The sequence below is a fragment of the Equus przewalskii genome, chromosome 10, assembly GCF_037783145.1.
Source record: "Equus przewalskii isolate Varuska chromosome 10, EquPr2, whole genome shotgun sequence".
NCBI classification, from domain to species: domain Eukaryota; kingdom Metazoa; phylum Chordata; class Mammalia; order Perissodactyla; family Equidae; genus Equus; species Equus przewalskii.
In genome coordinates, this window is record NC_091840.1 from 15,840,895 (window position 1) to 15,868,016 (window position 27,122).

The 27,122-nt window shown below is 50.3% G+C and overlaps 2 protein-coding genes across 7 annotated transcripts in view; one reads left to right on the forward strand and one right to left on the reverse strand.

Annotated features, from left to right (window-relative positions):
* Positions 1–63: 63 nt before the first annotated feature.
* LOC103559242 (caskin-1-like) lies at positions 64–23,198 on the reverse strand. Its single transcript, XM_070561224.1, has 6 exons — positions 23,047–23,198; positions 22,674–22,782; positions 21,861–22,454; positions 17,670–17,813; positions 3,576–3,672; positions 64–293 (listed from the first exon to the last, which is right to left on the reverse strand). The coding sequence occupies exons 1-6, from the start codon at positions 23,196–23,198 to the stop codon at positions 202–204; spliced, it is 1,188 nt and encodes a 395-aa protein (XP_070417325.1). The 3' UTR covers positions 64–201.
* CYB561 (cytochrome b561) overlaps positions 21,113–27,122 on the forward strand; it is a 14,279-nt gene continuing 8,269 nt past the window's right edge. Inside the window, exon 1 of one of the 6 annotated variants that reach the window (XM_070561743.1) lies at positions 21,113–21,264. Coding sequence is in view for 1 of the 6 variants with exons in the window: in XM_008532697.2 (XP_008530919.2) it covers positions 23,696–23,703 (8 nt within the window). In the remaining 5 variants the exon portion in view is untranslated. Of the gene's footprint in view, positions 21,265–21,433; positions 21,592–21,984; positions 22,314–23,540; positions 23,704–27,122 lie in introns of those variants that run through there. The other 5 variants (XM_070561744.1, XM_070561738.1, XM_070561739.1 and 2 more) reach the window with 5 other exon arrangements.

The window sequence follows — 27,122 nt, forward strand, 5'->3', positions numbered from 1 at the left end:
CGACATGCAGCCCAGGGGTGGCGGATGGGGCTTAGGTCAGGCTGTCACAGAGGAAGCTAGAAAGGGGGACCCCCCCACACACACACACCCACCTCCGAAGCTGAGGGACCCAACAGTTTTCTGGAACACCCACGCCTGCCCATCGTGCCCTCTCCTCGCTGTCACACGGCCTCGGCGCAGGGATCTGGAAGCCCAGCAGTCTCAGACGCTCAGTCTTCCGGCCTCACCGCCCCAGGCCTCTCTCGACTCCTGAGCGGCAAGGTGGGGAGCTGTCCACAGCACCGCTGGTGCAGCTGGGATAGGGTTAATGATCAGTCACCCGTCCCGCTTCTTCACTAGGCCTTGGGGGAGGAGTGTGGCCTGCGCGCGGGATGGGGCAGCGGGTTGGGGCAGAGTTTAGGCTTCGGCAGGCAGGCGCCCAGGGGAGGTGCTGCAGAGATGCTCAGAGCCCTCGGCTCACCTCAGGACTGGGTAGGGGGCTACCAGGAAAGGGGGAAAGAATGGAGGGGCTGTTGAGGGCGAGCATAGAGGCACTGGAGCGCTGGAACACCTGCCCTCTTCCCACTGGGGACACAAACTGTCAGTCGCTCATGCAGAAACAACCACACGGGCTTGCAGCCTTTGAAAGCTACAAAGATGAGCCTAGAGAGGAGAACAGCCCCCTCATTTGACAGATGAAATTAAAGACTCAGACAGGCTTGCCCCAAGTCACCGCAGGACTCCACACTCTCCATCAGTCTTTTCCTGTCTCATCCGTGTGTCCCTCCAAATGACAAGCACGGGGGAGGGAGGAGAGTGGCATCCTCTTGAGGTAGTTGTGGAGGCTGAGGGTCCTCCCATAACTCCTCAGCACCACGGTGTCTGTCCCCAGAGGTGGGAGAACCCTACACCCTAGCAGACACCCTGACAAGGGTATGGAAGGGGACAATGGAAGAAGTGGAGGAAGCAGATGGAAGAAGCTGGGCAGAAGAAGCAGGGCAGGAGCCAGTGACAGTTGCTAGGGAGTCCCCCCCACATTCAGCTGCTTGGGGCCAGTTGGGAATCAAGTGGACTCTTGGGTATCTGTGCATGGGATGGTGCCTGCAGCTGAGAGACACACAGGCTCACCTGCTGTATGGAGTGTGTGCAGGAGGCTGTGTGAGCTTAGTACCCCAGTGATTGTGCTGAGTTGTCAGATGACATGCTGCCAGGGAGCAGTGTGGAGGAGGATGGGGGTAGAGGTGGGGACAAAGGTGGCTGCCTCAGCCCTAGGAGCAGGGGGAGGCCGGGCATTGTCAGTATTGTCATTAAGCCTGGTGGAGGGGGAATGTTCATTGCAGCATTATTTACAGTAGCCAAGACATGGAAGCAACCTAAGTGCCCATCAACAGACGAATGGATAAAGAAGATGTGATATATATATATACAATGGAATACTACTCAGCTGTGAAACAGAACAAAATCATTCCATTTGCAATAACATGGATGGACCTTGAGGGAATTATGTTAAGTGAAATAAGCCAGTTAGAGAAGGATAATCTGTGTATGACTCCACTTATATGAGGAATTTAAAATTATGGACTAAGAACAGTTTAGTGGATACCAGGGGAAAGGTGGGGTGGGGGGTGGGCACAAAGGGTGAAGTGGTGCACCTACAACACGAATGACAAACATTAATGTACAACTGAAATTTCACAAGATTGTAACCTATCATTAACTCAATAAAAAAAAAAAAAAGCATGGTGGAGGGGGGAGAGGAGGGAGGTGAGAGGAGAGGTAGGGGCCCTGTGGCTTTCCCTCACACCAAGGGACACCGGTGCACTGCAGGGCTGGCTAGCTGGATGCCTGTGACCAGAGCAGCCCTAGCGAGGGCAAGGGGCCAGGCTGAGGCTGATGCGGTGGCCCTGGGCTCTCCTCCTCAGAGCCACCCGGCTCTTAGGTAGTCCCGTCAGCTTGGTTTTCCAGGCTTTGAGAACAATGGGCCTTGAGCAAGTGAGCTGCTGTCTTCTGGGAGGGAGCAGTCTCTCCACTGGTGGAGGCTTGGAGGGGGCGTGGGATTTTGAGAGTGACACCCCTTCAGGCCCTGAAGGAGCGGTCCTGGTGGAGGAGGATGGGTAGAGAAGAAGAGCCTGACTCTTTGCTTGTAACCAGGGAGCCCTTCTCTCATATCAGGAAAGAAACCACATGGACAGCAGGATGGAGGCAGGTTTCAGCTGGGCCTTCCCTCTGAAGAGCTTCTGAGACGTGTGGCTAGGAGGAGGCAGAGCAGGCGTCCACTCTGCTGGTCCATTCTCAGGTCTAACTGTGTGGCATTGTGACAAAGTCTCTAGAACACCTGGGTTAGGGGCTCAGTTCAGCATAGAACAGCCTCTGCCTCATTGAAAAATCATAGAAGCAAAGGCTAAATGGGGTTGGAAGATAGTCTAATCCCTCTGGTTTACATGGAGCAAACTGATACCAAGGCTGGTTGGAGGCGTCATCCTGCAGCGCCCTCACAGTCATATTTTACTATAATGGCTGGTTGAATTATACAACTTCCCCTCTAAACTGTGAGTTCCAGGAGGGCCAAGACTGTATCTACCTTATTCCCTGGTTTTCCCAGAGCTTAGCACAGTGCCTGGCCCAAAGTAGGCCCTCATTCAAGGAAGGGCATGTGGACGCAAGGAATGACGAGCATTCATATTCACTCTCCCCGTGTTAAGTTCACAGCCTCCTGCAAGGATAATGTGAAGAGCCAAACCTCACTAACTTGGACTTTGCAATAATGCAGACACTGCAACCTTGAACCCAATGAGTAAAAGTTTAAGAAAACTTCTCAGAGCTGGCCAGTGGCACAGCAGTTAAGTGCGCACATTCCGCTTCGGCGGCCTGGGGTTCACCGGTTCAGATCCCGGGTGCTGACGTGACACCGCTTGGCTAACCATGCTGTCGTAGGCATCTCACAGATAGAGTAGAGGAAGATGGGCATAGATGTTAGCTTGGGGCCAGCCTTCCTCAGCAAAAAGAGGAGGATTGGCAGCAGATGTTAGCTCAGGGCTGGTTTTGCTCAAAAAAAAAAAAAAAAAAAAAGAAAACTTCTCTCTATTTTTAGGTCTTATTCATAAGGGAGAGGGAAAATAATAAGAATACACCTTACATTTGGATAGCACGTTAGACCTTCCTAAATTCTTTCGTGTAAATTATCTAATTTGTTATCTTTTTTTGAGGAAGAATAGCTCTGAACTAACTGCTGCCAATCCTCCCCTTTTTGCTGAGGAAGACCGGCCCTGAGCTAACATCCATGCCCATCTTCCTCTACTTTATATGTGGGACGCCTACCACAGCATGGCATGCCAAGTGGTGCCATGCCCGCACCCGGGATCCGAACCAGTGAACCCCGGGCCGCCGAAGTGGAATGTGCGCATTTATCCACTGTGCAACTGGGCCTGCCCCTAATTTGTTCTTTACAATAACCTTGAGAGATAGGAGAGAGTTAAGGTCCTTTGTTCGTTCAGCTACCTCCCAGCTGCCATCCAAACAATGGAGGGGGTTCTGAATCTTGCAGGAGGATGTAATTACCATGAGCCAGTGCAAAGAGCCCTTGAGGCCTGACCCACCTGAGGAAGTGCAGTCTGCTTGGGAGATCGCTCCATCTCTCCTCTCTCTTCCAAGGAAGGACGGCTCACCAGGTACCACAGTTTGAGAAAAATATCCCTTAGAAAATATGCCCAACAATGGAGTAGAATTGAGAGTCCAGAAATAAACATCTACAATTATTTCCAATTGATTTTTGACAAGAGTCCTAGGACAATTAAATGGGGTAGGGGAAAGGGAAGAAAGTCTTTTTAACAACCGGTGCTGGGACAACTGGATTTCCACATGCAAAAGAATAAAGTTGGATCCCTACCTCATACCATTTACAAAAATTAACCCAAAATAGTTCATAGGCTTAATGTAAGAGCTAAAACCATAAAAATCTTAGAAGAAACATAGGTATAAATCTTTGTGACCTTGGATTAGGCAATGGTTTCTTAGATGTGACACCAAAAGCACAAGTGATAAAAGGAAAATTAGATAAATTGGTCTTCATTGAAACCAAAATCTTTTGTGCTTCAAAGGAGACCATCAAGAAAATGAAAGGAGAACCTGTGGAACAGGAGAAAATATTTGCACAGCATGTGTGTGATAAGGGACTTGTGTCCCAAATATATGAAGAACTTTTACGACTCAACAATAAAAAGACAAATAACTCAATTAAAAAACGGGCAGAGGATTTGAATAGACATTCTCCAAAGAAACACACAAATGACCAATAAGCACATGATAAGATGATCAACTTCATTATTCATCAGGGAAATATAAATCAAACCACTTTACACACATCAAGATGCCTAAAATAAAAAAGACAGACAATAACAAATGCTGTCAAGGATATGGAGAAATTGGAACCCTTATACCTTGCCAGTGGGATTTTACAATAGTATAGCCGCTTTGGAAAACAGATTGTCAGTTTAAACACAGAGTTACTATGTAATCTTGCAATTCCATTCCTCAAAAGGTTAAACACAGAGTTACTATGTAATCTTGCAACTCCATTCCTAGGTATACATCCAAGAGAACTGAAAACATGTCCACACAAAAACTTTTACACAAATGTTCAAAGCAACAGAATATTATTCATAATAGCCCCCAATTGGAAACAACCCAAATGTCCATCAACTGATGAATGAATAAGCAAAATGTGGTATATCCATACAAGGGAATATTATTCAGCCACAAAAAGAAATGAAGTAGTGATTATATGTTACAACATGGCTGAACCTTAAAAACATTATGCTACGTGAAAGAAGCCAGTCACAAAAAGCCACGTACTGTATAAATCCATTTATACAAAATGTCTAGAGTAGGCAAATTCAAAGAGACAGAAAGTGGATCAGTGGTTGACAGGGGCAAGGGGAGGGGGAATGGGAGTGATTGCCAATGGTATGAAGTTTCTGTATAGGTTGACGAAATTGTTCGTGATGATTGCACAACTCTAGAAACCACTGAATTTCATACTTTAAAAGGGGGAATTTTATGGGGGTCGGCCCCGTGGCCAAGTGGTTATGTTTGCACCCTCCGCTTCCGCCGCCTGGGGATTCAACAGTTCGGATCCTGGGCGCGGACATGGCGCCGTTCATCAGGCCATGCTGAGGTGGCATCCCACATGCCACAACTGGAAGGACCCACAACTAAAATATACAACTATGTACCGAGGGATTTGGGGAGAAAAAGCAGAAAAAATAAAACATTGTTTAAAAAAAGGGGGGAATTTTATAGTATGAATTAAATCTCAATAAAACTATTAAAAATATGCGCAAATGTTTACTTCCATCATTCTACATTGATCAAAGAATCTCCTGATTATTGATTGGTTTTCAGAGGAGCTGTGGTTCTCTCACTGAGTACTCTCTTTTCTTAGCCAAACCTACCCATCTCTCAAAGCCCAGCTCAAGTCCTGCCTCTAACATAAACAGCTCTAGCTTCCTCAACCCATGCGAATCTCTCTTTTCTCTATTTATTCAGGATTAACTCACGTGGGCGCCAAAAGCAAGGTGCAGGAGAAATAGGGCTGGATCAGGAGTCAGAAAAATCTGGGCCACACTTACAAGCCTTATGACCTGAGCAAAATAACTTCTTTGAGCCTCTGTTTCCTCATGTGTAAAATGGCTGCAAACATTTTTACCCATCCTCCTCCTCAGAGTTGTGGGAAAATGAAGACAGATCCTTTGTCACTTGTCACACAAAAACAAGATGTTATTAATATTATCAAAATCATTGGCTAACATTCCTTATATGCAAGGCACTGGGCCAAGAGAGAAATACAACATTATTGCCTTTAACATAAAAATTGGGTGGAGAAAATTAGCTCTCTGAAGCTAAGTGGTTAAGGCTGGTAAAATAGTGGATGCTAAGGAGTTGGGAGGAAGATGGCTCCTGCAGACTGGAGGGATTAGGCAAGACAGCTTCAGCTGGAGGAAGGCAGGGTTTAGCCTCAGAGAATCAAAGAAGGTCAGGCCCCCCAGGCAGAAAGCTGAGCCAGGCGTGGAAGTGGGAATGACAAGGATGCTTGGAGGCCAAGGTGAGGACAGTCTGTTTAGACTCTAGACCAGCACTAGCCAATGGAATATTCTTGTGATGGTGGAAATGTCTGTCCAACAGAAATATGATGAGAGCCACATATATAATTTTATGTTTTCTAGTAGCTACATTTAAAAAAATAAAAAGAGGGAACATTCATTTTATTTATTTTTAAGATTTTATTTTTTCCTGTTTCTCCTCAAAGCCCCCCGGTACATAGTTGTATATTCTTCGTTGTGGCTCCTTCTAGTTGTGGCATGTGGGACGCTGTCTCAGCGTAGTTTGATGAGCAGTGCCATGTCCGCGCCCAGGATTCGAACCAATGAAACACTGGACCGGCTGCAGCGGAGCGCGCAAACTTAACCACTCGGCCACGGGGCCAGCCCCGGGAACATTCATTTTAATAACATTTTATTTAAACCAATATATCCAAAATAGTATTTCAACGTGTAACCAATATAATTATTATATTTTATGTTTTTTGTGTGCTAAATCTTAAAATCTGGTATGTGTTTTAACATCTCAATTTGGATGCTAAATTTTCAACAGAGTGAAATGCAGTCCTACCAAAGCAATAAAGTTGTATTTAATGGAAAAATATCTTATGCTGTTTCTATTTTTAAATTAATTAAAATTAACTATAATTAAAATCCAGTTGCACTGGCCACGTTTCAGATGTTCAATAGGCGCACATGGCCAGTAGTTTCTGTGTTGGTTAGCACAGCTCGGGAGTTAAGATTATGTGGGCAGATTGCATGACTGGAGCTGGGGACAACTCCACATCCCCTGTCCAGACATCCTTGGGCTCTAGGTTCATGGCCAACTGCCTTCTGGAAGTATCCGTCTGGGGTATGGATCACCATGGTCCTGATGACAAGACCTCTTTACCCCAGAGGCCACCCCACCATGGAAATGTGGAATCCTAGCTTTGCAAAGTACTGTAAGGCTCGCCGAGCCCAGTAGCTTCCAATTGGGATCCTGGAGCCTGAGGTGTCCTTGAAGGTGATCGCAGGGCTCTGATAACCATTTTCAATACCTCAACCCATCTAAGAGAAATCATACATTTCCCTGAGATGAGTCTGCATAGTTACCCACAGCATCCTACTTTGTGGTTTCGGTTGACAGGAGAGCAGCTCAGTTGAATGACACCAGTACTCTCCACCTGACCCCAAGCTTGGCTGCTTACTTAACAAGTATTTACTGATCCCCCATTACTGCCAGGTACTTTTACGTGCTGGGGACTTGGCAGTGAGCTAAACAGAGCCCAGCTCCCATGGAGCTGACGTTCTGCATGCGTGTCTGTGCGTAGCAACAGACACAACAAATAAATATGTGTCAGGAGGACGATAACCCTGTGTCAAAAAGTAAATGAGGCTGAGGCGGTTAGAGTGAAGGGATGTGCTATTCCATCTCGGGCAGTTAGGGAAGAGCGGCTCTGAAGGGAGCCAGGGAGCAGCCTATGGACATCCAGGGAGGGGTTTTTCAGTGGGGGCACCAGCACCTGCAGGAGCTGCTCCCTGCCTTTGAGAAACAGCCAGGGGGCCACTGTGGCTGGAGCAGAGGGAGCCAGGAACAGGGTAAGCGAGGAGTGCAGACATGTGCCCAAAGCACGTTTAGTCTTGTTGCTGGAATAGGGACCTGGTTATCCTGAGATGAAAACCCAGTGGAATTGTTAGTACCATCCCAGAGACAGGCTTTCATCTTTTTAAATGTCTTCTTATTATGTGATACATATAATATAAATATGTATGTATACATGATATCTAATGTATATGTAAGTTATGAAACGTAATAAAATGAACTCCCATAAACCCAATACCCAGCATTACTCTTGTCTAGCTTAGTCCTGTCCTTCCCTTTTCCATTTCCTGCCCCTACATGTACCCTGACCGACCAGCTCCCTTGAATGCTGTTTATCATTCTTTTCTCTTTTAAAGAATAGTCTCCATACTTTGTATATACCTCTAAACATCACACTGTTTAGTTCTGCTTGTTTAAGAGCTTTATAAAAACATTGTCACCTTGGTATGTACTTAAGAGAAATGAAAACACATGTCTGTGCAAAGACTTGCATGCAGAACAGTGTTATTTAAGTAGCCGAAAAGTGCAAGCAACCCAAATGTCCATCAACAGGTGAGCAGGTAAACAAAATGTGGGATAGCCACACAAGGGAATACTATTTGGCAATAAAAAAGGAATGAAGCACTGATTCATGTTACAACATGAACTCCCAAAACGTTATGCTAAGTGAAAGAAACCAGACACAAAAGACTACATATTGTATAATTCCATTTATATGAAATGTCCAGAAAAGTCAAATCTATAGAGACAGAATATAGATGAGAGGTTGCCTGGGGCTGGGGGTGGGGACGTGGAGTGACTGAAAATGGACATGAGGGTTATTTTTGGGGGGGGTGGCGGAAATGTACTGAAATTAGGTAGTGTGATAGTTGCACAATTCTCTAAATGATCTAATAATCATTGAATTGTACACTTAAAATGGGTGGAATATGCTACAATATGGAAATGTACATTATACTTTGATGAAGCTTTTTAAAAAAAGGCATCATATTATAGTCTTTGGAGTCTTGTTTTTTCTCTGACAATTATGTTTCTGAGACTTTATGGGTGTTGTTGCACAGAGCTGAGTTCATTTATTTTCACAACTCCATAACAGTCCATAATCTATCGTGTGATCACACCACAGTTTATTTCTCCAATGGCCAATCCTGTCACTGGACATGTGAATTACTTCTTGTTTCTCACTGTTACAAAACAGTTTGCCAGTAGCATTCTTGTCCGTGTCTCCTTGGCATACATAAGTAACTTTATGTCTGTTGAATCTTGTAGAAAAATATCAGGGCTTGTACACTGTATGTCTTTTTTTCACTTCATTTTTTAGGAATTCGTTTTTATTATATTTTACAAAATTATTATTCCCACAACAGATTGAAAATTAAGACAAAAACAAAACTGACCCTCATCACAGTTTGAGAAATATTGCACTAGGGAATACACTGAGAGTAAAATTGCTGGGTCAAGGGTATGCAGTTGTTCAAAGGTATGCGGAAGTTCAAGGGTGTCCAAATGTCAAGCTGCTTTCTAAAATAGTTGTATTGATTTGCATTCCTGCCAGCAGGGGATAAGAGTTCCCACTCTGCTCGACATCTTCACCAACACTTAGCGTTGTCCAATTTTAAAATTTGTGCCAATTTTGGGGGTACGACATATTTTCATTCCTTTGTTGCTAATGAGGCCAAACATTTTTTCATATATTTATGGGGCATTTGTGCTTCCTCTTCTGTGCTATTCCTGTTTGTTTCCTTTGCCTATTTTTTTCTTTTTCTTATTGATTCATGACAGTTCTTTATATATTCTGGATGTTAATCCCTTGTCATTTAATTGTGTTGCAGCCATCATTCCCAGTACGCAACTTGTCTGAATTTTCTTGGGGTGTTTCTTGATAACAGAAGGTCTTCCTTTAAAGTAGTTGGATTTTATCTATTCTTTCCTTTTTTGGCTAGCTCCTTTTTCCTCCTTGCAGATCATGCTATTTTCCTGGTCAGAGCCCTGCCTGGCCCCTATTGAACTGACAAGCTCCAGAGCAGAGCATGGACAGCCCTTTTGAATCTGCACCCTCCTGCCTCCAGCCTCATCTCAGTCCCACGTGTATATTCAGTAGTTTATTCTGGAGCTTATGTTCTTACCCAAGTCCTTCCCTGCTACAAAGACCCCCATCTGTCTGCTCATAGAACTCCAGATCATTCTTCAAATCCCAGCTCTTCTCCTTCTCTTTCTTCTCTCTCTCTCGCTCTCTTTTTTTTAACAGTCTAGAGGTCTTTAATTGTTTTTACACCCATTAAGCCATGAATTCATAGGGAATGGGTTCCAGTACTTCAGGCTCCTACCCACTGGTTCTCACAAAGTATGCTTCTCTGGATGGAGCAGGCTGGCACTTCAGTCAAACCCAACTACCTTTCTCTTTGGCTTCTTTATTTTTCTGATCATTGTCCTTCACACGTTTCGGGAAGCTATCTTGGCTCTCGGCATGCTTAATGTGCTCACTATGAACATTAATTCTCTTGGCAAGAATCTTGCCTTGAACTTGTTTGTTTACAACAATGCCAACAGCACGCTGGAGAACACTGTAGACTCTTACAGGGAACATTTGTGGGACATTCCTTTTTGAACAGTGCCCATTCCCTTGATGTCGACAATATCACCTTTCTTATAGATTTCCATGTATTTGGTCAAAGGAACAATTCCACATTTTCAAAAAGGACTAGAGAACACAAAGCAGGTGCCTCTCCTCTTTCCCTTCGTGTTGGTCATTTTGGTGTTACTGGAAGATGGAGATCCTGGCTGAAAGGCACAGCTTCCTTTTCTTCGAAGCATTTCCAGACCCCAGGCTGAGTCGCTTCTTTCTCTGTTCAGTGGGCCCCAGGCCTGGCTAAGCATCAGACGACTGATAATACACAAGTTTTTAACTATTAAAATGGGATAATTTTTACTTTGACTATGTGCCATTTGTCAAAGAGATACAATATTTCAAACATGAGATTCCTTCACAATGGGATGTTTGGAAGGGGAAAAAGGGTTAGGAACCACTGCTCATTGGCCAGTGATGTCTACGACATCCTTGACATCACTCTGCCTCCATCTGAACATTTCCAGGGACAGCAAGCTCACTGTCTTGGTGGGCTGGACCGCTCTAGTTGTTAGAAACTGCTTTCCTGTGCTAACTGAGAGAGGCAGAGAGATGAGATCCTGCCTCATAATTTATGCTTATTGTCCTTTGCTCTGCTCTCTAAAGAAACACTTGCGAGTCTTTTGTCTGACACGAACACCCTCCAACATGAGAGGTGGCATCCACGTCTATCCATGTCTCCCTCTCTCCAGGAGAAACACATCACCTTCAGTGATTTCTGGGGAGAGAGAGTTTCCAGATCCCTCTGCACCTGGTCATTCTCTTGTGAATAAACTGCAGATTCTCCATATCCCTCCAAACTGCACACCCATGTTTGAGGAAAGCCCAAGGGGTGGTCTAACCCGTGCAGAGGGAGCCCTGATCCAGTTAATGTGAACCCACTGGTGCAGCCAAAGAGGGTCGTGGCTGTTCCAGCAGCCTCCTCAGCCCTGTGGCTCATACTGAACCTGGGAGTTGATGAAAACCCTCAGATCTCTTTCATGTGAAACCTCACCGGTTTGTTTCTGGGCGTCTCATTTCCCCTCTAAAGGCAGAGTATCTACAGAGCTCATCTTACTGCTTTGATTCAGTGCTCCTATCTTTTGAGAACGTTTCCTTAACTTTCATGTCTCCTTTTAGCTCTCCCCCCAGCTTCACATCAAAGATAAATTAATAAGAAAGATTCTGTTTTTTAAAAAACGTTGACAAGGACAATGCCCTGTGGCTACTAAACATTCTTGGACGCTGTATCTATCGTGCTCTGCCTTTGGGGTGTCAGGTCCCCAACTCCCAGGAAGCAGGGCCCAGGGGAAGGTGCATGTCCTCACTCCAGGCCCAGAGTGAGGTGAGGCCCAGCTTTGCCACGGCTGCGGACGGGGCTGATCCATCTCCGTGGCCCAGGCCAGGAACGTCTGAGTAATCTTTGCTTATATCTGTTCTGTGTCCTATTGCCTAATCTTGCCTGGTCTTCATTAGAAAGGTCCCCCTCCTTTTCCTTCTCTCCTCTTTCCTCTGCACATTTCTCCTGAGACAATGGTGCTTGTGCTGGAGATGGTCTCACCACCACAGATTCCCCGGATGTTTAACAAGAAATTCCCAAAGAGGTGATGGGCCCTGAGCCCCGGCTAGGAGTGTCACTTGCGCTGAGCCCTGAAAGGAGGGGTAGGAGTTGATATGGCCAGTCATTGGAAAACTCACTTTTCAAGCAGAGAAAACAATGAAATTTCCACTGGTCGGCACTAGGATGTGAGTGGAAGCTGGGAAAGCCGGCTGAGGCTGCCAAAGCCAAGGTGGGCGGTCAGACTTCCTCCTAAGTAAGGTTTTAGGCTGGGCAGTGCCATGACTGCATTTGTATTTCAGAGGGATCAGCGAAGATAAGAGATTAGCAAACTCAGAAGGCCCAGAGTCCGCGGGAGAAGGAGAAGACAGTGGCCTAGGGCTCTCCTAGAGACTGAGGGGAGTGGTTGATTCCGGGCTGTGCAGAGGGAGGTGGGACAAGAGGAGGCAGCCCCTGATTGGATGGAGGGTGTTGAGGGGATGACGATGACTTGAAAGACATGTTCCTAGAAGGGGAACATTCTAGAAGCAAGTTTGAGTGGTGGGAGGGCAAAGAGATGAAGACTCAGTTTTGGAGGGTGCTGGTCCTTCGCTGTGAGGAGGTAGGTGACTGAGGAGCCAGCTTTTCTCACTCCCGCTGCCGCTGGGGGTCCTCTGGTGCATTCCGCATCCTGCAGCCTCAAGACCCTTTGTCCCTTTTGTCTGCCTGCCTCCTCCCTCTGGGGAGGATGCTGATGGACTGTGCATCCACCCCAGAGAACCTTCAGGAGGTGTCGAGACCCCCCTTAACTCCCCAAGCCCAGCCTATTCAGAAGCTCACCAAGTTTTCCATCTCGATCTCCACAGGGAGAGTGTGGGAGTGGGCGTGGCAGGTGAGAGCTGCCTGAAGACGATCAAGGAGCACTGGAAATACCACCCAAGACCCGGGAAGGTGGGCTCAGAGCCCGGGCCCTTCGTGGGATTTGCCCTGATTGTGCCTCCTTCCTCCATTTCACCAGCATTAACGGTCCCTCCTGTGCTCTGGGTGCTGTGTGTGCTGGGTAGGACAATGTATAACAATATACATGCAACGTCTATTGAGCCAGGCATTTAAGTGCCTTACATATCTTACTCAATTTAAACCTCTTAGCAACCCTAGGAGTCAGGTACTCTTTGGTCCCCATTTTACAGAGGAGGAAATCAAGGCACAAAGTAAGGAGCCTGCTTAGCGGGGGTCTGGTTTAGGTTAGTAAGGAGCCTGGAGTTGGGGGTCTGGCCAGCCTCCCTCTGGGCTGGGGGAGAGGCACCTCCTGTTGGCCTCTAAGATAGTCTCTATTGTGGGACCTAGAGCATGGGAGGCAAACGCATCCTTGGGACCCACCCCTTACCTCTAAATGTCTAGGGCCCTGGCAAGGCCCTCTGAATGCCCAGGACTCCTGGGGGGCCTCCAGCCCCATTGTCAGCCCTGGTAGCATCCTGCCCCTTGGCTGGCCTCCCTACCCCTCCCCAAGGGCCCTTGCCACCTCATGTCACCCCCCTTGAGAGCAGGGTGGGTGGGTCAACCAGAGTGCATAGGAGGAGGAAAGAATCTGAGATGACACCTTCCATCTTAGCAGACCTTCTCTGATGGTCAGTTGGCAAGAAAGGCACTGGGGATTCCGGGCAGAGACCTCTCCATGGAGGAATCTGGATAGGGCCGGCCTCTGCAGCGCACCCAGTTGACTAGGGGAGGGCTAGTGCTGGTGGCTGCATGTGGCTGATGCTGAGCTGGCTGCCTGGGCACTGTGGGGATGTCCTGGGGGCCATCAAACAGAGCACTGGGACACTATAGAGCTTAGGAGCTGGGCTCCATGGTATGCGGCCATGGCATTTGCTGGTGTGCAGCTGCCCAGGCAAGCAAGAGCAGCTGGGTCCTGGCTCTGTGGTGAAGTGAAGGAGTCAGGACTGAGCCTTGGGCCAAAATAAGCCCTGGGGGTGGGGGCGGGGTGCTTGGCTTTATCAGATGAAGAGAGGCCCATGGAAGGGGAGACAAACTCCTCAAGACAGATGAGAGCACTCAGTCATGCTCTTTGAACTTGACGTTACCCCTGAAGGTGTGAAGGGCTACTCACTTCAGGATGGAAAATGGGACAGTTGAGATGTCGGGATGAATAACGACTTATTACAGCCTCCAAGTAGGATCCTTGCATTCCAACAGCCTCAGGCGCTGGAACCTACAAGCCACCCCTTGGGGAAAATTGTTGGGCCCTGGAGCTTTGCAGTGAGGCCTGAACTAAGCCTACTCAGAAGACCTGAGCTACCTGTTGCTGTAAGAGCAGGAGGGCCCAGCACTGGCTCTGCTCCAGGAACTGGCCCCTTGGATCTGTGCAAGAGCAGGAGGCATGACTGCCCTGGAGCGGGCAATGAGACAAGAGACTAAGGATGATCCCAAATGTGGCAGTCAGCTGAGGGGCATGATTCTCTCTGGCACCAGCCTACCTCTTAGGATCTCCCACTGGCCAGGGGGGATCAGAGGAGGGTGGCTTCTTGGGTGAAGGAGTTTCTGAGCTAAGGTCAAGGTGCCTTCAAATCTCCTCTGCTCTCAACAAGGACCAGCTGGCCTGACAGGCACACTGGAGGCAGGAGGAGATGGCCAAGGTCAAGAGAAGTATAAAGGATGGAGGTAGGGGAGGGGTGGAGCAGGGCTTAGTGAAACCTCTGACTCAGGACAAGTGTGCTACTGACTTGCTGTGACCTTGGAAGAGTCACCCAGGCTTAGTGCCCTCATAGGAGACAGTGCCTCCCAAGACCACCCCCTTCTTTCTGCTTTTCCAGGTGCAGCTGAGGTCCCACTCTGGGAGAGGGTTGCCATAAAGCTATACCTGAGGAACGCAGCCTGTGCCTTTGCCCATCTCCCACTCAGGGCATCCTCTGGGTCATGGCTTAGCCACCCTGCACTTTTGGCTCAGAGCGGCCACCACATCCTTGCCGCACTCCTGGCATGAGCAGCTTGGCCAAGAACCAGGGGACGTGGAGCCAGAGTTGGAATAACTTTAGGAGCCAAGATGAGAACTCAGCTGTCACAGGCTTTGAACAAAGTACAGGAGTCCCAGTCCTGCGGTTTACGGGGGTTTGTGGAGGCGAGTAGATGGCTATCATTATCAGCAGCTCCTCCTCCTGCCCTCCATGCCTCTGCTGACACCACCCAAGGTTCTGGCCACCCCTGCACCCCAGGCCTCACTCTCTTGCTCCCCTGGGTCTTCCTTGCTCTCCATAATGCCCCTAGCACTTACATAGCAGGTCCTCGATGTTTGTTGACTGACTGACTGACTGACTGACTGGATGACTCAGGGCAGGGAGGTGGGGATTGAGGACATGACTGGGATGCAAGCCTCCTCATGCTTTCCTTCCTGAAAGAGAAAGTGGTCCAGACAAATGAGATGCTGGGGCTGGGTTCTGATGCCTCCTGCTCAGGCCACGCCATCAGCCACAGGGCAAATCTTCTGGGCTGGATGAGAGGAGCTTGGCAGTGCCCTACTGACTGTGGCCCAATGTCCAGATTCTCAAGTGTGTGATGGATGTGGTCAGTGGCCAGATGCAACTTCAACCACGGGCCTACAGACACTTCTTAGACGCCGCAAGAATCACCGGGGGGGGGGGGGGGGGGGGCGGTGGGGGGGGGGGGTCCTTGCTACAGACCTTTTATCTTCAACCTCTGCCCTCTCTAATGACCTGTTTACACTGCTGCTCTCTTCTCTGCACACACAGCTAATTTCTCCTCTGTTGGGGGCAGAGGAATGCCAGAGGGCAGGGCGGAACGGAGGCGGCCACGCACATTCCTGCCTCCAGGCCTCTGCCCTTCCCTCCTCTTCACTCCTGGAATTACCGTCCCTAGATCTTCTCGCGACCTGCACCCCCAGACCCTCTTTGGAGAGCCTTCCCTGGCACTAGCACAGTCCTCACCAGCCCCCCAACCACCCCACCCCTTCCCCTGCTTGTGTTCTTCATAGCACTGGCTGCTGCAGGCAATTAGGTTTGTGTGTGTGTACGTGTGTGTGTACATACGTACGTATGTGTGTCTATATGTTGTGTGTTTGTTAGTTTACTTTTTAATGATCCGTCTCCCCCACTTCACATAAGTTACAGGAAAACAGGGATTTTGCCTTACCAATTTCTCTCTCTCCAGGGCCGAGAACAGTGCCTGAAACAAGTAGCTGCCCAATGATAAATAAATGGCAAGCAATAGGATATACTGGAGTATATGAGGAAGACATTTGGTGTTGTTTTTCCAAAAGGGGCTGACGTGGCTGTTGAGCATGCATTGTATATCTGCTTTAAGCATTTGCTTGTCCCAAAGGGAAGGACAAATGCCCTTAAGATGAAGATGTAACTTCCCCGCATTGGCATTTCCTTAAGGATAAGCATCTCTCCCTAGGCTGGGAATTGATTGCTGCGCTCACCTTATGATCATCCAGCTCAAGACAACAGACCTGCTACCTGCTGTGTCCATCAATCGCTGTGCTGACAGGGCAGTCTTGTGACTCTTGTAAAAGGGACATTCCTGACATATGTGATATATGCTCTTCATTCCAAGACTGTATATAACCATTCCATACACCCCACTTCTTTGGTACCCTTTCTTCCTTGGGGAAGAAAGGCTCTGGGCTAGTCCTCAGAGCTGGCTCATAATAAACTCACCCCAATTTTGATTTATAGATTGGTTATGGATTATTCGTATTGACACCAATAAGTCTTTGTTAAAAGAAAGGAAGGAAGGGGGGCTGGCCTGTTGGCCCAGCAGTTAAGCGCACACATTCCACTTCCGTGGCCCGCGGTTCGCCGGTTCGGATCCCGGGTGCAGACATGGCACCACTTGGCAAGCCATGCTGTGGCAGGTGTCCCACATATAAAGTAGAGGAAGATGGGCACGGATGTTAGCTCAGGGCCAGGGCCAGTCTTCCTCAGCAAAAAGAGTAGGATTGGCAGATGTTAGCTCAGAGCTGATCTTCCTCAAAAAAAAAAAAAAGGAAGGAAGGCAGGAAGACAGGCAGGCAGGCAGAGAGGGAGGAAGGAGAAGAGAAAACGGACTTCCTCCTGACAGCCGCCTCCCCAGAGGGCTGCAAAGAAATGCACTGGGAGGTTGGGAAAGCCTACCCCTTTCGTTGCCTCCCACCTTGGGTGCCTAGTGCTATTGATGCAGGCTCAGTGAGCCGAGGAGTCAAAAGAAAGATTTCTCGGACTCTCAAGGTCTGGTAGTAGTGCTCCTTTATTCAGAGAATAGCATGGAGACAGGACCCACGGGCAGTGAAGAGCTGCAAACATGGGTTGAAGGTAGGGCTAAATTTATAAGGCATAAGTGTGTGAGTTATCTCTTTACAAGACAAAGGAAAGGTTATGTAAAAACGTTGTTAAAATGGTATCAGTGCAGCTGGGGTCTGGTTATTGGGTGGTCCTATAACTTTAGATAAGAATCAAATTGGATCAGGTCAGGACGTCCTATGCTTCCCAGAGGATGATGCAGGTCAGTGTGTAGGCCAGGATGCCTTGGGCTTTTCCCCCTGGGGCAGCCTTGATCCTCATCACTTACGGCACCTCCTGCACAATGCTTGTTCCCACACCTTCTGCACCAGGCTGGTTCCCACCACTGCTTTTCCAACCCACGTCCTGTTCCCTTGGGGCCCAGAAGAGGTAAAAGCTGGCCTGATTGTCCTGATTCTCATGGCTTCTCCATCCCTCCTGGGGTGTTATCTTGGCTTGTGGGCAGGTTACTCTTGTTTGTCTCAGTCTTGTTTTCCCAGACTGGACCAGCCTTGGGGTCAGCCTGGGTCCCACAGCCTGTGATGTCCCTCAGCCCAATCCCTTAACATTTTGGAGGTCCCAGGTGACTCACTGTCTCCATCGGTGGCTGCAGAAGCTTTTCGGCCATTCCCCTGCCTTGCTGCCACTCCTGCCACCATCGCTGCTGCTCTGCTGGATGCTCTGGCTGCTCCCACTGGGGCTGCTGCTTTTCTGGCCACCTCTGCTGTCCCTGAAGCTAGAAGACAGGTTTATCTCCCTGAGTGATTATAGCTCCATTTTAAGCTCACCAAAGTAGCCATGTGCTTTCAGATTCAGACTAGTTTTCTTTTCAAGGAAGTTGGAACATGTTCCTCAGGGAGTGGGCCTAAGGATGCCACCCTGAGCTGAAGGCTGCTCTCACCCTCTGGTCAGGGCGTGTGTCTTCCCATTGTGTAAATGCCTTTCCAAGGCAAGGCTTTCCTCCCAGGCTAGCGCAGGCTTTGGTTCAGGCATGCGGATTCCGACAGCGGCCCGGGAGCCCCACAGTGTCCTGGTTAGACCTCCTCCACCTTCTGGCACAGTGCTCTTGCTCCTTTGGCTCTTTCTTCCACAGGAACACTCCTGCCCGCTCCCTGCCGTCCTTTTGCCAGGTTAACTCCTGCTCATCCTGTAGCTCTATGAGTCTATGTCACACACCAGAGAAGCCTTCCCTGAGCCTCACATGTGGGTGAAGTGCCTTTTCTATGCGTTAAGACCTGAGAGAACAGGGTTGTGCCTGTCGTGTTCATTGCGTCTCCAATGTCCGCAGCACCTGGCACATCGAAGGGACTCTCTTTGATAAAAACTGTTGTGAAGAGTTCATGAACTTTGTGTGTTTGCATCTTACAGTGTGTTAGTGATGCGGGGTCGGTGAGCCGAGGAGTCGAAAGAAAGATTTCTTAGACTCTTAAGATCTGGCAGTAGTGCTCTTTTATTTAGAGAATAGTATAGAATAGCATGGGGACAGGACCCATGGGCAGTCAGAGCTTCTGCTGCCCCCGCTGGCATGGGGACAGAGCCCATGGGCAGGCAGAGCCGCTGCTGCAGCCCCCGCTGGCATGGGGACAGGACCCATGGGCAGGCAGAGCTGGTGCGTGGGGACAGAACCCACGGGCAGTCAGAGCTCCTGCTGCTGCCCCGAGTTGAGGGTTAGGGCTAAATTTAAGGCATAGGTATGTGAGTTATCTCTTTACAAGACAAAGAATATGTAAAAAAGTTAAAATGGTATCAGTGCCCGTATGGTCTGGCCATTTGGCGGTCCCACAACTTTTAGATAAGAATCAAACCGGATTGAGTAAATGGCAGAAGTCACCGCTTGAATTTTATCCTCGGCTAAAGACAAAGGAGGATTGGTGGGGGTGGGGGTGGGGGTGGGGGTGGGGGTCAGTTACATGAGGTTGCCAGACAGTAACCAACTTAAGTTCTTGCCTCTGGCATTGATTAAGAGCTTCTAGAGATAAGACCATCCCCCCTTCTTCCTGGCACAGAGAGGGAGGCATCTTCACAGATAGAGGTTTCCCTTAGAAATGTAAATGTTTCCCAACAAAGGGGCAAACAAATTCCACTCCTTGGAGCCTGAATCTCATCTGTAGTTTTAAAACTAACCAGCCTAAAAATCCTCATCATAAGCCATTTTAAAATTAAGCAGCCTAAAAATCCTCATCATTAGGACAGGGGGACCTCCTGTGCCTCAGCACCTCTGCTGCCCCAGCTTCCGCCTGAAGTAGGTGCTGAACAGGAGTTAAGTGTGTGTTCAGCCAGCTGGGGGTGGGGCAGCTTTGCTGGGAGGGGTCAGAATGGCTAGGACACCCCTCTCCTAGCAAGGGTAGGATTGCTAGATAAAATACAGGAGACCCAGTTAGATGTGAATTTCAGATAAACAAAGAATACATTTTTAGTATATTACACGTAGGATGTGAGACATTCTTATGCTAAAAAATATGAAATTTAAATTTAACGTGAAGTTTTGAATTTAAAATAAAAAAAAACACAGGGCCTCCCCCTGCCCCTTTCCTAAATCTTGTAACCCTAGTAAGAACAGATGTGATCAGCCAGGTGATCAGGGGATCTGAGGTCCTGTTTATGAGGTACATTCTGCTCACTGTATTTGATCTTCCTGCTCTTTAAATGTTTTGGGCCAAAAAACAGGATGAGCGCAAGGCGTGGTTTCCCAGAGCTGTCACCAGCACACTTAATCCAGGTTATCTCCTTACATCTCCACCCTAACCCCAGCCACTGGACGGGATGGTCAGGGAAGGCCTTTCTGAAGACAGGTGTTCAGGTTGAGAGTTGAATGAGCCAAGTGATGATGGGGAAGAACATTCCAAAGAAGAGGTGGGAGTGAGCTTGGCGGGTCTAAGGACCATGAAGGCTAATGTAGCTTTGTGAGCATGGGAAGAGAAAGGTTTGCATGGAAAACGCCCTGAGTCACATTCTCTGTCCCCAAGAAAAGGCCTTAAGGCTGCTCTCTTTTCCTGCCCCCCCCCACCCCCCCCAGGCCCCACCTGTAGGGTGGATACTTCTTTGGCTTCCAAGGCAGGAGTCTCAGCAGCAGGGAGGGGGAGGAAGGGAGTGTGAGGGTCCGCCCATCCTGGGTTGGGGATTCTGGCAGCAGGGGGCAAGGCCATGGTGCCCTGGTGCTGGACTGCAGCTTGGCGGGATCACTTGCTCTTTAAAATGGTTTGGTGGAGCCATGAGCCCTTAAAGCTAAGTCCCCAGGAGGCTGGTCCCCATGGAGTCACCCTACCTCACTCAGAAGGCCACCTGCATCCCCTCTAAGCAGACCCTGAGAGCACCGCTGCTGGGATGGGCTCTCCCTCCTAAGGGGAAAATGCTGCAGCCAAGGGCTGCAGGGCCATGGTGGGGAGGACCTCAAGGGTCCCGTAGCTCCTCTGCAGGAGTCTCTCTCCTGGCTTTGGAAGGGCCGATAGCCCTGCATCAGGAAGCTCAGCATGCACAGCAGGTTCCCAGCAAGGCTCTGCTCCTCTGTGATGCACTGCCCACCCCAGTCCTCCTCCTTCAAGCCCAAATATACAGGCCAAACAATGGGAAATGGCTCAGTTCCACATTCAACTCACAAGGCATTTGTTGCCTGCTGTTTGCCTGTTGGCACGCTAGGGAGGTTTCTTAATTTAAAATGTCCATTAACTCCCTCCAAGTGGAGAGCTACCCCAACAGAATTTATGTTCCTGGAGGGTTTAAGTTTGGTCAGTCTGACGGGGTGGGCCCAGCTGGGTTTGTCCTGTTGGAAGGTGTGCTCAGGGCAGTGGGCACCCTCGGGTGCCTTGCTATGCCCTTGAGAGTATGTTCTCTTAGTAATGGGGTACAGGGTCCCCAAGGCCATGGGAAGCCCACAGTGCTGGGGGGCAGGTGGGGGAGGGACGGCCCTCTGCTAAAGCTCATTTATGTCCCCAGGGGCGGAAACCGTCCTATCTCCAGGCCATTGGTGAATCTTGCCAGGCATCTGACGGGAAAGAACCTTTTGTTCTGAGCTTGTAGGAAGTCTGAGCTGGACTTGTTATGTACCCACAGCATTTCCTGGATAGGGGGCCTGGACCTGGCTGCAGTAGGGGCTGACCCCCAGCCTCAGCCTTGGCACTCTCCTGTCTTAGTGGTTGGAGCAGGGGAGGTTGCCAACAGCAAGGTCGAGGCCTTCATGAGAGGGGCTGGTGAGAACTGGTATTTATCCTTAGGCTGGTTTGCTTGGGGGGAGGTGGGTAGTCAGTCTCGGGCTTTGCCCCCTGGCTTGGTTAAAGGGGGCAAAAACGTCACCTAGAGTGAGTGTGTGTGTGTGCGCGCCCGCGCGCGTGACGGTGGAATTGGGGAAGCGATAAGTCCAGCTTTCCTGTAGTGACACCTCCTCCCTCGGGGCTGGGAGGGAGGAGCGCATCCCCCCAGGGCTGCAGGAGCTACAGCGTAGGCCAAGGCCCGGGCTGCATCTGACACCTAGTGGCCACCTGAGCCCAGGGCGGGGCCCGGGGAGTGGAGGAAAGAAGGTTGGAGGGAAGAAAGGTGGGGCGTGGAGGGAGGAGATCAGGAAGCAGAGACTTGGCCCTGGCAGCGCGGGGGTTCTCGGGCCGGCCTCCCCCAGCCCCGGCGAGCCCCCAGCCCATCCCCCCAGCCCCGCCCGCGGCCTCGGAGTCAGGCCTGGGGCGGGAGGGACCCCCACCCACGCAGACCCGCGGGCCCCCCCCCCCACCCCCGGGCTCCCGGAACCTGGGGGACCCCGGAAGCCAGGTCACGAGGCCCGGCTTTCAAAGGTTACCCGAGCTCGGGTCCGGAAGGCCAGGTGAACGGCGGCGGCGGTTCTCGCCGCACAGCGCCCTGCGCCGCAGCCCCCGCCAGGCCGGCGTCCAGTGCGGGTCCGGGCTCTGGCGGGGCCCGGTCCCGAAGCCCGGGGGCCACCGGGGGCCAGGCCTTGTCCCCAGAGCGGGGGCACGCCGGGCTGCTTCCGGGCCCCCGCCCGCCTCGCCGCCAACCCGCCACCGCCCGGTCGCCATGACGACGCCGCCGCGCAGTGACCGGCGCGGCTCGCGGAACCGGCCGGGCAGCCGGGGCGCGGCGCCGGGAGCTGGCGGGCCGGTCGGTGGCGCTGCGCTGTGGGCTCGAGCTCCGGGCCCGGCGCCTGGCTAGGTAGGCGACCCGGGCCGGGCGTTGCAAGCCGAGCCCCGGAGCCGGGAAGGGGGCCTAGGTGTGTGTTGGGGGACGGCGGGCCCAGGTGCGTGGGGGAGGGGGACGGCGGGCCCAGGTGCGTGGGGGAGGGGGACGGCGGGCCCAGGTGCGTGGGAGGGGGACGGCGGGCCCAGGTGCGTGGGGGAGGGGGACGGCGGGCCCAGGTGCGCGTGTGGGTGTGTGGGGACTGCAGGCCCAGGTGCGTGTGTGTGTGTGGGGAGCACCCAGGGGTGTGTGTGGGGGACGGCGGGCACAGGTGCGTGTGTCACGGGGGTGGGGTGAGGGCAGTGGGCCCAGCGCCGGGACTGGGTGGCACCGCACCCGCGCCAGAACAGGCTGGGCTCCCGGAGCCGCCGCGACTGTTTCTCCTTCCCTCGGCCGCCGCCACCCCTGGCTCTCACCTGACCTGCTTCCCCAGGCTCTGGGCCCTCGAGCAAGGCCCGAGGTTACAGAGTGTGTCCTGCTCCTTCCTGGAGCGGTCAGCCTTGGGCCCCAGCTGGGCCTCTGTGCCGGCTCTGCAGAAGTTAGAATGGAGGGGCAGGTGACCCCAAGTTTATCTTGGGCCCACGGCTAGTATTTTGCCCTGTTCTAGAAACAAGGTAGGGTAGAAGTGGATCAATCAACATTTGCCACGACTCTTCTTTTGAAACCTGAAACCAAGACTCCGCCTGCCTCTTTCCTCTTGGGTTGACCTGTCTAGCTGGGATCCCTTCCTTCTCCTCGTACTTCCCCAGCCTCTCCCTGTGAGAGTAGGACTTTCTCGTTTGGGAAATCCCTACTCATTGAGTTGGCTTTGGTGGGCCCTGAACTGTGGGTGCAGAACTGAGCTGAGGAAGGGATCTGCTGCTGCCTTTGAGACCTGGGTAGTGGCAGGGCCACCTCCTCTCTTTCCCTGCCCTTCCCCCCAGGGACCCTGGAATTCCAGACACATCTTCAGAGGCTGGCGCCCCTCCTGAGTCTTTCTCCTTCTCATGGAACCTCTCCTCTCATTCACTCTACCTTGGCAGTCTTTGAGGATTTTCTAAGACTTACTAAATGAAGCTCCGTCTTAGGACAACTGGATTCTGTTCCTTCGTTTTCATAGCAAATGGAAAAAACCTAAAGCTTTGCCACCTTCTCGTAGATACCTTGATTTCTTTTTTTTTTTTTTGAGGAAGATTAGCTCTGAGCTAACATCTGCTGCCAATCCTCCTCTTTTTGCTGAGGAAGACTGGCCCTGAGCTAACATCCATGTCCATTTTCCTCTACTTTATATATGGGACGCCTGCCACAGGATGGCTTGCCATTCGGTGCCATGTCTGCATCTGGGATCCGAACCGGCAAACCCTGGGCCACCGAAGCAGACCGTGTGCACTTAACCGCTGCGCCACCTGGCTGGCCCCTACCTTGATTTCTTTTGTGAAATTGGCTTGAGGTGGAAATTTGTAAATGCCAAGGTGAGCCCCGTACAGAGAAAGGGCTGCTACAGCCCGGCAGCCTCCTGCACCCGCAGTGGAATCACTCTGCTTGTCCCACTGCTTCCCTGCCCTCGCCACCTTCCCTTGCAGCAGAGCTTGGGCTTCTGCTAATTGGAAGTGGTTCCACAGCACTAGAAGGTCTTGGTGGAGGAGTCCACCCCAGATCCAGGGGTTTCTGCCCAGTGGGGGATGTGGTGGACAAAGGGGAGTATGGATTTATTAGAAGGGTTCGTGCTGTCTGATGCCATCTGGCTCTCTGTGGCCCCAAACCTATGTCAACAGCTTCTGATGTGTGACTTCCTAAGGTGCTATTAGGACCAGATTTAGTTTTTGTTAGATTGCTATTTGATTGAATGCCTACAGTATGGCAGGCACTGTGCTGGGCACTGGTACATATTTATCTCACTTAATCTTTGCTATAGGCCAGTAAGGTGGGTCTCAGTATCTCTCTGCCTTGTGGATGAGGAAGCAGACTCAGAGAGGGGACTTGGTTTGCCCAAGGGCACACAGTCATCAACAGTGGACTGGCTGTAAAATCACTTCTCTGACCAGGGCTGCATGGTGACTTTCATGGGCCCTAGGCACTTTTTGCCTTGGTGGGCCCCTTTCTCCATAAAAAAAGAATGAAAATTATATTTTACAACTGTGTTGCTATAAAGACAAATATAATCCAGGCTGGATTAAAAATTAAAATATTTTCTTCAACCGTAAAAGTTTGTTTTTTCTTCTGATTTTAGCAGAAATAGTAACATTTTATTGTGAGTCCCACAAGTATTGGGGACCCTGGCACCGAGCCCTTGTACCTAATGGAGAACTGGGCTCAGTGCCTGGCTTCAAGCTCTACTTGGGAGCTACTTGAGTGCCCTGCTTGACAGCTCAGCCCTCATTTTGCCTTCTCTTTCATCACATTCTAGGACATTCTAGGACAATTGAGCCGTTTCTTCCCTCATGCATCAAGAAAAGATCTAGCCCCCACCCCCAACACAATCTTCTCTAACCCAATTAAAACCTTGTTGTGGATAAGGAGGGCTGTGGCCAGGCCAGGCTCCCTGCCTCCAGGCTGTAGGACATGTGCAGAGTCTGGTCCCTATAATGAGATTAGGCCTGGTGGCCTTTTAATGAAACAGTGGGCATGGGAGGGAGAGTGGTGCTTAGCACGTTCGAGCCTTGCGGGTAGCTCCTGTCCCTGTTTGATTGCATTAAGTGGAGTCTGACTGCCAGTGTGTGTGGGAGGGAAGGGGTAACTGTCTCAGCCCTAGGTTCCAGAAGCTGCCAGAGCTGTCAACCCTATTCTGTGCTCTGACAGAAGGAGGTGGGTGGCTGTATAAGGGGCCCCATTAGCCCCCTCTGGTTCCAAGACTCTGGTCTCCTAGGCAGAGGAAACCTTTGGGGTGTAGAGTGGCTGCTTCCAGGCCCTTGACACTGCTGCCCACACTTCTGCCCTGGGACCCCAGGAGGCCCCAGCACAGCTGGCATTCTGGGGGGGCCAACCCAGTTAGGAAGGAAGGGCGAGAGTGTTCTCGATGTCCAGATGGGGAAATGAGGGAGCGTAATTCAAAGGCATGTGCTTGCTAGGGAGTGAATCTCCACTGATTTCGAGGTCTGAAGATATAAATGTGTTTGTGGGTAGGTCACTCCAGCCAGAGTCGTGGAAATGTGTCCTCTCCTCAGTAGCGGAAGCAGCCCCTCCTTACACAAGGATAGGTTGTCACTTATGTTGAACCAAGTAAGCAATGGGGGGATGCTGTTGCTGACGGAATCTTTCAGTTTTCTGTAAAGCACAAAACCACTCACTACTTTGTCTTTTTGGTAAATCTGGATTTTTCACACTTAGATGTCGTCTGTAGACAAGGCACAGGCCTGCCCGAGGGAGGATAGTCTTGCTTGGTGTGAGTTTTCCTGTCATCCTTCATACCTGGACTTAGAATCACATTCAGATTGGAAGGGGGCATGGAGGAGACAGCTTGGGCCTCCATAATTCCAAAGGCCATTCTCTGTCTCTGGCTTCCTCCTGGATGCCTAGGTACTGAGGCCGTATGGACCAGGAGAGCTGCCTTTGGAGCAACTGACTTAAAGATCTTGGAGCTACTTCGCCCTCTTGTCACCCCTTCTCTCTTAACCACCTGCCCCATCTTGCTGCCTTGTCTCCCAGGAGAGCCCACAGGGGACGTCAGTGCTCCATGCTCTGCTGGGTTTAAACTGCCTTAGGAGCATGGCTCCCGAAGGGTGAGGAGGACTGGCACTGGAGGGCGAGAGAGCCTGCTTCAAGTCAGCTTCCTTGGCAAGTGCCATTCAGATCCTCGAGTGGCGTCAATATTTGGAAAGCATGACAGCTCTACCCTAGTTACTGGGCAAAGCCATACCAACAACAGACAACCAGCTGCTCAGTGTGCCACTTCAGTGTGCAGGAGGGGGGAAACTGCCTTCAGTGTGTATAGTGGAAGGTGTTCTTGGAGGCCTGAGTTTAACTCGTGGCTTGAATTCTTACTACCCTTTACTTAAAAATCTGCATCTGCTCTGCAACTTGTCTGCAAGCCCCTTGAAGGCAGGGACCTTCATTACACAGATGCAGTGTCTTCTCTGTAGAGCTCCAGCATCCAGAAGTGTGGCCAGCGTAGAGTGGGAACTCAATGAACAACTGAGTGGAGCAGCTGTTTGCTGCTGATAATTTTGGGCAAGTCATTTATCCTCTTTGGGCCTCAATTTCTTCATCTGTCAAATTGGGATAATACTCCTATCGTACGGTTATTGCAAAGATTAAATGGGAGAATTTGGGAAGTGCTGGGTACAGAGTAGGGGCTCGCCAGCCAGCCCTGAGGTCCCCTGTCCTCCCATGCACACAGGCACATGTCTCCACTCCACCACTGTGGGGTGCAAACAGCATTAGGGTTATGACTTCTGAGGGAACTCAGGATGTGAATTTACAGTGTAGAACATTAAAGCCGCACGTTTAGTCATTGCCATTGTGCTTTCCAATGTGTGTTTTCTTTTCAACACCACTAAGTACTTCTCCACCTCTCAGCAGACACTGACTGGGTATCCTGTAATTTAACACCATTATGACACTATCTACCTGGAGATAGCATCAGATCCCACAGGTTAAGGGTACGGTCCCACAAGACTGCCCACCCCCACTCTTCAGATGCCAATCCCAAATCCAGGTTGTCCGTTGTGCTTCTAACAACAGGCTGTAGTTAAGAGGTTTCCGCGGCCCCCTCTTCAAGTTACGCTAATTTGCTAGAGCAGCTCACAGAACTCACAGAAACATTTTATTTACTAGATTACTGGTTTATTATAAAAGGATATAACTCAGGACATCCAGATGGAAGAGGTACATAGGGCAAGGTCCAGAAGGGTCCCAAATGCGGGAGCATCTGTTCCCAGGGAAATGGGGTGTG

Coding starts and splice junctions, on each gene's coding strand:
- LOC103559242 (XM_070561224.1), bottom strand. CDS start 23,198: ATGTGTCTGGAATTCCAGGGTCCCTGGGGGGAAGGGCAGGGAAAGAGA. Junction 3,673..17,669: donor TGCAGCCACCGATGGAGACA/GTGAGTCACCTG, acceptor ATATTTTCTAAG/GGATATTTTTCTCAAACTGT. Junction 294..3,575: donor AGCAGACTGCACTTCCTCAG/GTGGGTCAGGCC, acceptor ACCCTATCCCAG/CTGCACCAGCGGTGCTGTGG.